Below are 14,951 nucleotides of genomic sequence, written 5' to 3' on the forward strand. Positions count from 1 at the left end.
GTTTTTTTCTTGAAACAGTGTTTCTTCTTAGTGGGGGCAAAGACCAGTACATTGCTGCTTTAATGGCACTCTTTCTTTTTTTAAACAAACTGGATGGCATTGGCTTGGCCCCATTGTCAGTAGTGTGTATTGCCATGCTTCCGAACATTAGAAACTTGGTGATGCCCTCTACTTTAACTTGCTTTGCTGAACTGCTCACTTAACTGCAGCTGAGTAAGACTGACTCATTTTTCCCACTTCACACACTTTCCTCATGAAGAAGCTAGGAAAAGTTGGGGTGCTACAAGGAAAACATTTACAAATATTATATTTAAATAATATAAAAAAATGAGGCATGTTTGTACCAATTTGACAAACACTGTAAACCACATTGTTCACATGATTACTATTAGTGTTCATTTGTTCTAGTGATATTTATTTTACATACATTTGTAAATCAAGCTTTTTTTTTCACCTATAGATTTTAAGAAACATAAACAGAAGTCAGCCACATTCACTTTCCAATTTGAGCGTTTCTAGGTTGACAGTAGAACTCTGAACAGCTTCATATGTTCTCCTCTTCTTTTATTTATATGCATTCCTTTCCTGAAGTCAACTGTGAACGTTTCAAAGAGAGCTCTCGCTCTGTACACCGCAGATCCAGAAAGTCTAAACGAGGTCTGTGCTAAACAAACCCTAACTTTATTCAGTTAATACACAAGCTGATATGACCTGTCTAAACATACTATGTTTTTGTAAGTTAAACTAACAAGCATGTTTTGTCCTTTGAGCTTGCATCATTTCTGATAATGAATTCTGCTGCTGTAGCTACATTACCTTCTAACCCCAATGTGATTGTATGTATACATTATACATGATCTGCCATTGCATAAAGTTGGGCTGAAATCATTTTGATTGTATGGTATATACGATTATTTTATTTTATAGGTATTTTTTTTATTGAGTTATTGAAATATTAAACTTTCTTACCATCACATGTGAAGTCAACAAAAAATAAAGACATTTATTTAAACACATGTGCAATTTTTAGAAGTATAAAGTAGACCTTAGTTTTGAAAAAAATGTTTGTAATAAGGGATTGGCACTGGATAGGGGAGCATTCTTTCCTATGATGGTTTTTATGGTATTTTTAGTGTTTTTAGGATCCACCTTTATACTCAAAAAGCCCCTACATCAGCTTAAGGATAGCACAGCCATGTTTACATGTTTTCATAAAGAAATAAAGCAATCATAGGCTTTCATTTTAATAAATACACCACATAGAACCATCCCTAATTAAGCTAGACTGAGGAAAACATTTGTTTTCTAGAATTCATCATTCTACCTGTTGACATAAAAAACTTGGAGCAGTTGTGGACAACTTACTTGGGGGCCTTAATACAGATCTAAACTCTAACATCAGACCCAATATTACATATCTACTCTTACTTACTTGCATTGGGATATGAGTCCTCAGAGTGGCGCTGACTTTGTCAGCTTGCATCCATGAAAAATAAAACATTCATTATATGTATAGAATCGGCCATCTTGTGTGTGGCAAATTGACCTTTACTGCCCACAGCTCTCCCTCACTGCTCAAGCTTCCCGCCCAGGCTGTCTAACCAACCAAGAATCACCCCAACTAATGGTTCCAATCTCCCTTAAGCCTCAGCAGTCTCTCTTTCACTGCAATGACCCTGATCCTACAGAAGGGGGCATCTTTTTTGACAGTTTAGAAGGTTTAAACAAATTAAAAACCCTGATAGATCAGTGACTTCCATAGATTTTAGTTCTGCTCTAAAATACTGTGGTTTTGCAGAGAACATCAAGTGTTACCAATTAAATTGACATAATTTTTTTATAAAGATATTTATATTTTGGGATTAAACAACTTGCTAGTTATGAGTTAACAATATGATGGTCCCCAGTAATTACCTTGAACATAAAGGAGTGTGTTAATAAACACTTTGCAATGGTAATTAATTAAAAAAAAATGTTTGAATATTTGCTCTGTGCAAATTAAGATGAATGTACTTGAAATGTAACTAGGGATGAGTGAATATAGTTTATTGTACTTGAAATGGATACAGCTATGTTTACTACAGGGACTGCCTGGAGGTAAAATGAATAGTAAATAACCAATACATTGGTCCTGATTTATCAAAGCTCTCCAAGAATGGAGAAAATAGAATATCATAGGAAGCCTGGATAATCCAGAAAACCTGGATTTCTTGAAAATTGTTTGCTATTGATTGGAAAATGTTTTCAATCCTGGACCAGATTCATTTCAGGTTTGCTGGATTACCTAGGTTCTCCCATGATAAACTATCTTCACTAGTCTTGGAGAGCTTTGAGAAATCAGGTGTATTGGGCCTGATTTATTAACCCCCCAGCGGTAATCCCAAGTGTGACTCCGGGTGGATTTTACCTGCAAAAAGCTTTATTCACGAGTCACACTCAGGGTCGCTAAAAATCATAAAAAAACCACATACCTTTCTCCGTTGTCAACTCCTGGCATCCTGCTGGTCCCCGCAGGTCCTGGGGACACGTCTTTTCTTTTCGATCTTCAGCTGCGAACTGCAAAGACGTTCTCCGGTTTCCCGGTGAATGCCGGTTTTCCCGGTGACGTTGGTGCAAATTCAAATAATTCTGTATTGGATTCAATAGCTGTATTGAGTCTAATACAAAGAAATCTTCATATAATATATATATAATTATATAAATAATTTATATGCTACTGTACAATTACATTACATGTATCACTATTTTTTATTTTAACAGATTTTGGTGTTTTTTTATTTAAAGTTTATTATTAAATTTATTAAATATTGGACATAATTCGGTGAGTTAGGCCTAAGAATTAAAGCCTACAATGTAAAATAAATTTCCATGCAAAAAAAAAATGTAACGCTTTTTGTATGGAAATACGGACAGAATTAGAACGCTAGGGGGTTAAATCTCTCCAAGGCTGGAGAGGATACAATTTTATCGGTGAAGCTGAGTGATCCAGCAAACCTGGAAAGGATTTCTTCAAAGTAATTTCCTAGCAAATGTTTTGAATCCTGGACCAGGACCATTGCAGGTGTGCTGGATCACCCAAACTTCACTGATGAAAGTGTATCTTATCAGCTTTGGTAAGTTTTATTACTAAATCACAAGGCAGGTATATTCCTATTGGCTGGTGGTATAACAATTGCTAGCCAATAGGAGTTCACCATACAACTGGATGAGTTCTGATGTTTTCAGAAGTTACAAATCATAATGCTTATCAGCTGTTGGCCAATATGGTAAACATAGCTGTACTTCTGTCAAATGTGGCCTTGATGCTTCCTGTGATCATCTTAACAGACAATGTTAATGAAGGCACACTACAGGATGTTTTTTTTATTTACAAAGAATCGAAATTTGGTATGTAGTGCATTTTCAGTACATTTACCTGTGGTTACCTAACACCTTTTAGGTACATTTAAGTACATTTAGCTATCAATAGTTACCTTTCATGCGCACTCACCCATCCCAGTTCACACAGAACAAATACACAAGAACTTTTATTGAACAAATTCACCTTGCACATTGTTCACATGCTCATATGAATGAATAGTACCAATAATAACTATAATTATTTTGAACATGATGCAGCTTGGAGAACAAAATGGAAGAGAAAGTTGTAAATGTGTGCTGATACATAAACAGATGCCATTGTTTGAGTCATGCTCAAAGGATCATCTAATGAAGAGATTTTTTATGTCACAGGGTGATATGTCACAGGAAATTGTCATTAATGTCCATTTCAGCTTCTATGTCCACTCCGTTGGTCTTTTGTCCAGCTTGTTGGTTTTATCATGAGATATAATTGTTGATGGAAATCTCAGTTTTCGAATGAAGCATAAAAACTATTCTATGATTGGCACAGAGCGAAACAGGAGAAGTGGGAGGCAGCACTCGGTGTCTACAAGGAGGATGGTGGCGTTGTATGATTACGACCCAAGGGAAAGCTCACCCAATGTTGATGTTGAGGTAAAGTGTTCCCTCGATCTGTCCACCACATGGTGTATACACAGTATAATTTCATACAAAATATCTGAACACATAAGGAGTGCTTAGGATAAAATATATGGATATTTTATAGGTAATTATTCCATATATAATTCTAAAATGTATGGTAAACAATTGGTATATCATTTTCATCAATATAGAATTATATATAGACATTCTATAACTATAGAAATATCTCATTTTAAAGGCACAAAGAAAATTTATGCTTTTAAATAGAAATAATCAGAACCCACTTGTGGTCATGTAACAAGTATTCAACCTGCCAAAATAACTCATGAATAACTGGCATTTGTTTCTTTACTCAAGTTAAATGCAATTTATTTCATGATTTTTTTGTATTCTATGGGTGAAGTATCCTTAAAATATAAATATACCTATATAAATATAAATATACCTTAACAGAAGTATGCCATATAGGAAGAAGTGATGCCACTGATATACAGTAAGGTAATAGAGAAACAAGCTAATAATAATAATAATAATAATAATAATAAATTGATATGGAAAAAACACCCCTTAAAGTATATAAAAACCCTAAAAAGAGACCACAAATACTCTTGGCCCTAAAGTATTTTTTTAATGTTATAGTAAAAATTGTATAGTACTGATTGTTCAAACAGATGAATATATTATCCACAATTATCAATTTCCATAATGACAAGCACTGATTAATATCTGTACTATAACCTTTGAAAGACTTGTCATTTTAATTTGAAATGTTTATAGTCTTTTTTAAATGGGCTCTTGTATATTTATATGTTTCTAGAGTTTTTTCATCAAAGATGATTTCTCTTCTCTTTTAATTGATTCATTTTGTATAATTACCATGGTTTCCTCATTAAAGCCTCTCTTCCTTATAAGGGTGGTGTAGTAAAGTTTTCATTTCCTTCACAGAAGTGTGTCAGGCTTTCCTTACATGACTTCTAAAATGAGGCAGTATTCATTTTTTAAAATGCATTGACAAGCAAGTAACAACCTCTCAATCTAATTTCTCTGCAGGCCGAGTTAACTTTCTGCACAGGAGATATTATCACTGTTTTTGGTGAGATTGATGAAGATGGATTTTACTATGTGAGTGTTTGACAGGAAACAGTCATTACTGTACTATGAGTGAGTCTCACTTACATAAAGGAAGAGAGCTGACAATTTATCTGAGCCTACAAAACCTCTGGACACAGAGTAATACACACTTTAATATTACAGTTACATACTACGTAGTGCACTGAATGTAGCAGGCAGGAGATGCCCAGAGACTCTGCACAGATCAGTAGCACAGGAAGAATCGTTCCTTCTTCCAGTATTGGGGAGTTTGCACAATCTGGGATAATTGGGGGTGGTATGTGTTTGTTTACATTGCCAAGAAGTGCACAGGAACCAGCATTTATGTGTTATTACTAAGCCAATCCAAGGTATAAATGTTGACCCTGGATAATACCTAACGCTGGCTTCATCTATGGAGAGATTAGAAGGGGAAAGCATTGTCAGTGATCTGTGTGAGATAACAGAGTTGTCACTGTAACATTACTTAGCATGTATGCACTTTATGTAAGAAATATATCTCCCGGTTGTCCCTCTTTACTGAACATGAGATGTATATTTAATATTAAAAAACATGCATGTATACATATACATGACTTCAAGGGAGCATTAGGAAGGCTGACAAATAAATGTGTGTGTGTGTGTGAAATAATGCCAAGACTGATGTATGTTATCAGGGACCACCTTATATCAAAAAGTCATCACTTGCCTATATCAGGGCAAAGTGGCCCCAGTGCCAGTGTCAGAGCTTACCTGGGTATGTCATGTAACTGCCCTTTCACTCATACTATTAAGGTTTTGTACTTTTCCACTCCTGGGCCTGAGCACTGCCACATGAGAGAGGTCACATTCTGCCCTGTATCCTTAAGCCCTGTTTTATTATGAGCAACAAGATAGAAGTTCCAGAGTGCAGATGTGTGAAGATTAATATTTTCTTTATTTATTATTTACATTAATTAAATACCTTTTTTTTTTTTTTTTTATTAAAAAGCCACATACTGTACACAGTGTAAAACTGCTAAATGTCCTTACAGGGTGAACTGAATGGACACAAAGGCCTTGTCCCTTCTAACTTTTTGGAAGAAGTGCCTGATGATGTTGAGGTTTACCTTTCTGATGCACCATCCCGATACCCTCCAGATACACCAATGAGGACAAAAGTTAAACGAGTAAGTTGTGGCCCCTAACATGCCTCTACTATTGTAATAAATGATAAGCAAAACATAATCTAATAAGTGGGGCTGAATATAAAAGTCACACTTGAGAGATACCCCCACCCCTCCCCCATCACATGCCTGTTTGTTACTGCACACATAGCTATTTTTGACACTTCATTGGGGGTCCAACCCCAAAAATGTTTTTTCAAAATATTATACATTTTATTACTCAGTAAGTTGTTTATGTACCGTGGGGGAAATAAGTATTGAACACGTCAATGTATTTGATTGGATTTCTGTGTATGTGTGTATTACTTGGGTTGTTACCGACACCTGGTGTAAAATTCATGTCAATAGATCTATTAGAAATATAACACGTTGTTGTGTTCAGTACTTGTTTCCCCACTGTATTAAATGTCTGTCCATTACACAAAGAGAAGTATCTCACTAATTTACTTTTTATCAAGTTCCATGCTGGTACTAACATTCACTGTAACTGCTAACACAGTGACCATATCATAGCAATTTTCAGTTACACATGTGTGTCCGTTATATATTATCATTTGTTATGTCTGAATATTGAGGCAGATTTGGACTACATCATTTAATGCCATTTTGTTTTGAAATGAACTGAAACCCACTTTATTAATTATTTTTTCATTAACTTTTTTTGTGTCATCACTGCTGTATTTTCTGTTTTGTCCTTGCTCATCTACTTTGGAACAGAAGAAGAGTGTACATTTCACACCTTAATGAGGCAATATAGCCTACACGTAAGTGAACAACTGAAGATACCATTGGTTTGTCCTATAAATCAAGAGAAGGAACAGCTTCAAAAAAAGCAAAGCACACAAAACAATGTATGTGAGAAGTTTGTAACATAGGCACAAAGTTTTTATACCTTTAACTGACACCACCTAGGCAATGGATACTGACTGACCCTTGCTTGATAGAGAATTCTGAAAAATGCATGTGCTGTTTTTTACCTTCCCTGATCAGCAATATTCCTCTGACTCCCCTTCCCACCCAAATGTGTTCTAATGTATGGGGACAATTTTCTAGCCATTGGTTACTGCAGGTGATTCAAATGTGACCATTTAGTATTTCAAGGTACATAAAAACTTTATTCATGTATCTGTGAATGTTACAAGCCTCTCATACAAAAATTAATTGTGATTATTTTTTGGGATTTAAAGCTGACATCTGTGAGATGTATGTTTCAGTGCAATTCTAAAGAATCCATTCCCAACCAATAAAACATTTTGAAAAAAATGTCTTAGTTATGCATCAATTTGACAGAAGAATGCTTTGGCCATCTAGGCATGTTACCGACAATTCTTCAGTACAGAAAAATACGCAGGTCTGAAACATACAGCTCTGCTCTCAGTGCTGTACATACAACCAAACCATGGTATCTTCAGGTGTGTACCAATGGGACGTTTGATTCATTTTTTCCCAAGTTTTACATTCTGACCTTGATTTTGAATCAGATTAAGATTTGAGTCCTTTTTATTAATACATGGCATGCATCAAGTTGTTTTATTTACTACTAAACTTAACATTTTCAAAATTTCAGTGCCTAGTGGTAGGGTTATGATTTCAACATTGATGTGCTGTGACAATAAGTATTGGTATGAAACCTGGCACGTGAAAGAGGTGCTTTAATCTTACTGATTCTAATTAAGGCTCAAGTTAGTCTAGCTGTGTGACTACCCTTCTAATTTAATAATAGCAACAATGAATTTAGATTTTGCTCTTAGTCTTTCCCAAAAGGAATGCAAATGCAGGTCCAACCCTGGATCTGTAGCACAGCACTATAGTGACTTGTTAAATCACACTTGCTTGCCAAACATATGGGAAACTGCCAGCTAATCTTTGATTTCTCCACTTTATGAGCTGGTAACATACTTAGTTCTTGCAATTGTTGGAAGTCTTCCTTTGCAAGTAAAGATTGCAAGAAGAATGGACAGCTGAAAACGCATGCTTTCATTTAGTTACTTTGTGGCTCATTTGCTCTCTAGGTCCCTTCTGAGAACACCAGTACACCCAGACGAGCACCTTCTCCAACCGTTCATCTTCATTCTGTTTCTCCCCCATCTTCTATGGGAACTGGGAGCCCAATGAGGAGCAGAGAACGTTCTTCAAAGAAGAAAAAAGGTCTACTTTCCAAAGGGAAAAAACTATTAAAAAAACTTGGGGCCGTTAAATGAATTAAGTATCTTTACCAACTACCCTACCGCATAAGGTAATCTGTATCCATAGCAACAAATAAGGAAATATATAAACAGAACCCTAAAATCCTCAATTTGGCTCAATTCTTGGGAGATGGCTTCAAGTGTGATAATACAGGAAATACAACCTGAAGAAAAAAGTACAAAAACAATGGCTGGCCCAATACTGAAGCTACTAGTTTATATGCAGCCTTGATGTTTTTGCCTTACTTGATGCACAATGATTTGTAATGTTCAATAGATGTACAGATTATATTCTTTGTAGGTTTTGTGTGCATCCAGTCGTATTCTAATTGTAATAATTGTGATTGAAGAGGTCACTGACAAGTTAAACCTTTAATGAAATGGGAAATCCAGAACGATATATTCTCTGATATTCATGTATAGTCCAGTCAGCCCTTTGTCCGTTGTTATGAATGATCTGCAGTCATGAAATGGTATTATTCACAGCCAAGTAAACCACTGACCATGAATCCATACAACCACCATATCCACTCATTTCAGATTGGAATCTTCCGCTGTATCATCACTGCAAAGCTCCTGTTACTATTTTATAAGTACAGTCCATTTGTAAGTTGTTTTTACTCTTTATACATGATTTTCAGACTGCCTTGTTTTGTAAGATGAAGGTTTACAATTTAACGCTCCCCTCATGGTGTCTTCAGGTGTACATATATTGTGCTAGAGTTATGAAATTCAATCAATTATTGGCCTAAATGTGATTAAAGTGTTGTGTGGGCGTGTGCATGTGTACATTAGATGTGTAAATTATTTTATATAAATAAAATTTGATATTTTGCACAAATCCTTATGCTTAATCTTATTCAATTTTTACATTCTAACCATGTCAGCAAATTTATAGACCTCACTTTGCAAACTATAAACTGGAGACATTTGGGGGCATGTTTTACCCTAAATATTCCCCCACCAGTTTCAGCTGCCAGTGCTACAGCCCTGATTACATTGCAGATGACAGCTCCAAAAGGGTTCATTCATAAATGTTTTAAGCCAAGAGTCACCCATTTTTCACTCTGTAATAAATTGGAAAAATGTATGAATCATGAGTAGATGATTTTACACAATTACACAATGTTTACACATTTTCTGATTGAATCTAAAATGTGTAAATATTTGGATAAAAATAGGTGAATCCTGGGTGGAAACGTTTATAAATAGATCCCAATGCTACTTATAGAACATATTTAAACATGTCTCCACTCAAACACATAGAGGCAGATGGCTATTCTATTGTTTTGGAAAGTTAGAATATGAAAAAGGTAAATAATTATGTATATCACTTTATCTTCTGGTTTGCATTTTTATTTAGTAGACTGTGAGTGTTCTTGTGGTTTGTTTATATGATGTGCCTCTTGCTTTAAATATTTCCATAGTTTTATGAGTAATTTCCTTATACAAAAGTTCAAAGCGATGAATGGTCAATGGCTATCCAGTCAAATTAAACAAAGTTGACACCTGGCCCTTTAATGCATTCAGGGTCAACTTTTGATCCACTCCTATCTGACAAAAGAGGCGATCTCCACAATAAAAAATATAAGGGCAGTAATGCCTTGTCTCACATCTGTCTCAGTGTGATAGTTCAGCAACAAAGAACTAGGATGCAAAACACCCCATAGACATTGTTCTAGCAGTGGCCATTGTGTGTCATGGGTTAGAATTGATCATCAAATTAATATAAAGGTGATCATGCTTACTGATAATCAATAAATCTGGTGCATTAGCAGCACCTGGCACCTAAAGTCATAAAGTAGTACTTCTTTTTTCATACACTTCTGTATTTTGACTTAGTTGTTGTTAAATAATGACACAGTGTAATATGTCATGTGTTTTGTTCATCTCAGGTTATATTTACATTTAATTTTAGGACCTACTAAAAACCAAATAATTTTTAATAAGTTATAATCTATAAAGGGTATTACTTTTTTTTCTCATGAGGCAAATCCCTAGGATAGAACTCCCTTGCAAATATACAAAGACACTAAGTAAATGTGCTAGTTGCAGCCACATGGGTGGTATAGATATATGGGTTTTGCAGGAAAGACAAAAAGAGGATGAGAACAACCAGTGATAAAAGCAACCTGACAGCTTGCACTGAAATGGAAAACAGCCAAGTGAGCAGAAAGAGTTGACAAAACTAAGACCTAAAACTCAGGGCTCAAGAAACAATGCAATAGCAGAACAGAGAAACAAAGTGGGAAGCAAGAACAAATGTGCCCAACTGATCTGCACTATAGAAAAATCCTCCCACAACTCAGAATAAACATTAGGCCTGATTTAATAAAGCTCTCCAAAGCAGAAGATAGACTGGTGGTGGCGAACCTATGGCACACGTGCCCGGGAGGGGGGGATTCAGAGGTCTCTCTGTGGACGCGCGCTCCCCACCTGGCTGGCCTCCCATTTGTTGTCCCTCTATCAGCCCCTGCTGGAATTTCCCTTCTCCGGAGCCATCAGTTAACCCTCAGAATACCAGGGGTAGAGGTAGCTGATGTTAATTGAAGCTGATGTGTCTTGATCCAGCATTGAAAGTACGGAGGGGGTAGGCAGACATGACAAGGGGGGGAGGGGGATTATGTAATGCCCTGTCCTAGTTATGGGAAGTACAGTATGCAAGCTTAAAACACAGAACAGAGATACACAGCCCAGGGACAGGAGTGCACTCAGATGCCTTTTTAAGAGCAGGCCAATATCTGGTAGTCAGTGGAATATTACCCCCTTGCGCTAGTGGTCCGCAAATTCAAAAGGAACCCCAGCTAAGTATCACTGCCATAGATTGTTGATTCAGGGAATATCCTTTTCTCTTAGTGTTATTTTTGCTAATGATAGATTTGTATTGGGTGCTTCATTTTTTTTTAATTTTGTGTTTTTGTAGACTCCAACTTTTGAACACCCAAAAATGAGTACAGCAAAAAAACCAAAAACAGATAGTGGAAGATCATTCCAAGAGGTCTGCAGAGTCATTTGGAGTGATTGAACGCAATGGGAAAGCGTTATGTATTCTCTGTAATGAAAGTGTTTGTGTGTCCCACATCAAGTGTCAGGAGGCACTTTGACGCCAACCACAAAAGTGTTGTCAAACTTAGTGAAACTGAAAGAAAAGTTTCTTGAAGGGAAATTAAGGAAATATTCCCAGTATCTTCGTTTTTGTAACTGTCTTTCTAGAACAAATAATCTGACGGTTTTTAATTTTCATTGTGCATAGCATTCATTGTAAGCCCCTTTCTGATGAGGATATTATCAAACTAGCCATGTTGTCTGGGAGAAATTTCCCCTTTTTTATGATTACCCAAAACCAGAGATGCCACTTAGCAGAAATACTGTTAAAAGATCGAGTTCAGCACATGGCAAGTGATGTTAGTCAGCAGCTCACCACTAACTTACAATTGGCAGCCTGTTACTCCATGTGCTTAGATGAAAGCAGATATAAATATTCATGCAAGGCTAGCTGTCATTTTGCGGTATGGTATTGGTGACATCATGAGAGAAGAGCTGGTGAAACTGGTGTCTTTGCCTGAAAGAACATAAGGGATAGATATATACAATGCTGTGATGGAGGCTTTTTTTGTCACAAGACATAAGCCCAAAAAAAGTAGTTGCAATTACTAGTGATGGGACACCTTCTTTGGTGGAGGCAACATCTGGTTAATATACAGTTCTTTGTTAAAGAAACAAAACATCAAATCCTTCAGTTCCATTGTATTATACATCAAGAAGCTCTTTGTGACAGGGAAAGCAGCAAAAAAATCTGACAACGTCCTCAAAGATGTCACAAGAATGTCAAATTACATCATGGCTCGTGCTCTGATTTTTCCAGTTTCAAGCACTTCTTCTAGAGGAGGTTCAGGCACAGTATAATTGTTTACTTATGTACAATAATGTCGGGTGGCTGAGCAGAGGACGAGTCCTGGAGAGATTTGTAGCCTGCTTGTATGAAATTAGTTTATGAATGAAAAAGGGCCAGAATATCCACAGCTCACTGATATGGCCTTACCAGCCTCATGTTTTTTTTTAGATTTTACACTTCACTTCAATGTACTGAACAAAGAACTACAAGGTGTAGGGAAAGCAGCAGAAAGGATGTGATGTGATTTGTGATATCAAATCATTTGAGAAAAAACTGCAGGTATTGAAAGAGACCTTGAAAGTGAGCTGCTGAAATACTTTGCAAATCTTAATCTCCTACTTTTCAATAAAAAAAAAAAAAATATTTGTATCATTGAAAGCTGGTATTGTGTTTTTCTTTTAAGACAAAAGATTTTAATGTACAAGTTGTTTTTTTCTTAACTAAAACCTCAGTATTTAGGTTAAATTGCTGATTTTGCAATAAATAAGTGGGTTTTGGGTTGCAGTTGGGGCACGCGGTCCCTAAAAGGTTCGCCATAACTATCAAAGGTGAATCTGAGTCATCTAGTAAGGGGATTTCTTAAAAATGTTTTAAATCCTGGACCAGATATATTCCAGGTTTGCTGTATCGCTCAGTTTCTCCCAAGATAGTCTATCTTTTCCAGTCTTGTGTGGACAGGTTCATTTGAGTCCTTGGTTTACCTGTACAAACTAGAGCTTTTAAATCTTCCTTGAACTTGGTTTAAATATGCAAGTGACTTCAACAAAGAATCAATCAAATTTTATTAAAACAATGCAGTGCTTTTACATATTTCCAGCTACATAGAAACAACAAAAACTGGTGTGCTGAAAAATGAAATAAAGTTACAAACCAACACACAACTTTTAACTGTATTAAAAAAACTACATCATGTTAGCACACTGTAAATCAGCTCTCATGCAAATGTAAAATGCAACAAACACTGACAAAAAAAGCTGACAAATGAGTCCACAAATGAAATTAATGAAAGAAAGCTACCTTGCTGCATATACTAATACAATTACAAGGAAAGTCACCCTATTTTTCTTGACATCTTCTACATAAACTTTTGCTGTAACATTTTGTAGTACAACACAACATGTACTGGATTTACTGTATTTATTTGAAGGAACAAATACAAGATTTTTTTTTTTTTTTTTTAGAAAATAATTGTTGGTAAGGTGAACTTACAGGTTGATGGACAACTTTGCTAAATCAATCAGGTTTAAATAAGCACTAACTGTGCTAACCCATCTTACATAGGAAAAGCATACAGCTGAAGAAAGGATGTGGTTCACATGTCAGAAAGAGAGAAAGTATATTACCTATCGCAATTAGAAAACAGAAAATAATGACACACATGTCTGAACAAAATGGTTTTTTGTCAGTACTGAATGGACAATACCCTAAAACCCAACTGACATTTATAAATTATAACACTTCAGACTGAGCAAGAACTCAGCTACTGGCATAAAGTATACTGAATGTTAGAAAAGCCAGATTTCTTCTACAAGTAGTAAAGTCGGTCTGCAAGTGACAGGTTTGGTTCTCTGTGTATGTTTTCTCCTACCAGATGAGCCAGTTTATGGGCATACTGACAAGGAGCCGGTACTCTGATAACTCCCTGAATTTAAAGGGTGAAAAAAAGACAAAAAACATTTGCAATGTGAAAGAGACAAAGATAAAAAAAGCACATGTATCAATTACTCACCGGCCAGTTGTAGTATAGATGGCACAATTTGTAAGTCAGTCGTTGCATGTACTCAGGCTTTAGGGCGCTAGTGTCATATACAACATTGTAGTGCGTTGGAGTCACTGTACCTTGCCTCACAAACTGACTGATTATGAAAAAGTCGTACCTACAGAAAAAACACAAGATTAACATAGCACTAAAACACGGTATTATTCAAGCTTGTAAATGTTTTTTTTAGTCTGTATTGAGTCAAACATCTCTCTGTAAGAACTGCTGGACAGATATTATGTCTGAAATTGCCATCAGATAAAGAAGAAAAGTCCACCTGGGAGAACTGAAGTGTTAGCCTTGCAAATGTTAGGAAACTGATGATTATGTCATATTTGCCCAAAAAAAAATAATGCGTTCAGAGATATAGCAGCATGTCTCTTCACACAACAGGGTGGAAACCAATCTTAAGAGACCTTAAAGATGGAATGATGACTGGTCTGAGCCACCTTCTATCAAGACATTTAAAAAAGGTCTGATCCAGACCCAGCTGTTCAAAGGGGATAAATGTCCCACATATGTGTAGTACAAAATAAGGATTAGATATGCCCTGGTCTCTCAAAACCTAAGCTTTAACAACCATGCCTTTAAAGCTAATGAATAAAAATCAGGATAGTAGATCAGTCCTTACACAGAAGAACAAAGGCTCTACTAGGTCAGCATACCACATCTGATTGGCCTAGGCTTGAGCAATGGGGATCACTGGTATGCCCACCGATTCAATCTTGTGAAACAGACACGGTGGATGTTCTAAGGGAGAAGAGTCATAGACCAAGGAAGATCTACTCATCCCAGAAAGCCATTACAGTATACAATGTTTTCACCAGAGGATTACTATATCTGGGGACAAATATGCCCATTTGTTAAAAATG

At 36.1% G+C, this 14,951-nt stretch overlaps 2 protein-coding genes across 22 annotated transcripts in view; one reads left to right on the forward strand and one right to left on the reverse strand.

Annotated features, from left to right (window-relative positions):
- Positions 1-9,266, forward strand: part of RIMBP2 (RIMS binding protein 2) — a 216,113-nt gene extending 206,847 nt beyond the window's left edge. For 10 of the 21 annotated variants that reach the window (XM_072415730.1, XM_072415732.1, XM_072415729.1 and 7 more), the window contains 5 exons: positions 592-657; positions 3,893-3,996; positions 5,035-5,106; positions 6,108-6,242; positions 8,252-9,266. In XM_072415730.1, the coding sequence (XP_072271831.1) occupies positions 592-657; positions 3,893-3,996; positions 5,035-5,106; positions 6,108-6,242; positions 8,252-8,440 (566 nt within the window). In that variant the 3' untranslated portion in view covers positions 8,441-9,266. Of the gene's footprint in view, positions 1-591; positions 658-3,892; positions 3,997-5,034; positions 5,107-6,107; positions 6,243-6,956 lie in introns of all 21 variants that reach the window. The other 11 variants (XM_072415742.1, XM_072415750.1, XM_072415746.1 and 8 more) reach the window with 6 other exon arrangements.
- A 3,812-nt stretch (positions 9,267-13,078) lies between these two features.
- The window catches only part of PIWIL1 (piwi like RNA-mediated gene silencing 1), a 42,031-nt gene continuing 40,158 nt past the window's right edge, over positions 13,079-14,951 (reverse strand). Inside the window, exons 19-20 of the mRNA XM_072415751.1 lie at positions 14,050-14,197; positions 13,079-13,962 (exon numbers count right to left, since the gene is read on the reverse strand). Of these exons, the coding sequence (XP_072271852.1) occupies positions 13,846-13,962; positions 14,050-14,197 (265 nt within the window). The 3' untranslated portion in view covers positions 13,079-13,845. The remainder of the gene's footprint in view (positions 13,963-14,049; positions 14,198-14,951) is intronic.

Source organism: Pyxicephalus adspersus, chromosome 6, assembly GCF_032062135.1.
Source record: "Pyxicephalus adspersus chromosome 6, UCB_Pads_2.0, whole genome shotgun sequence".
Lineage (NCBI taxonomy): Eukaryota > Metazoa > Chordata > Amphibia > Anura > Pyxicephalidae > Pyxicephalus > Pyxicephalus adspersus.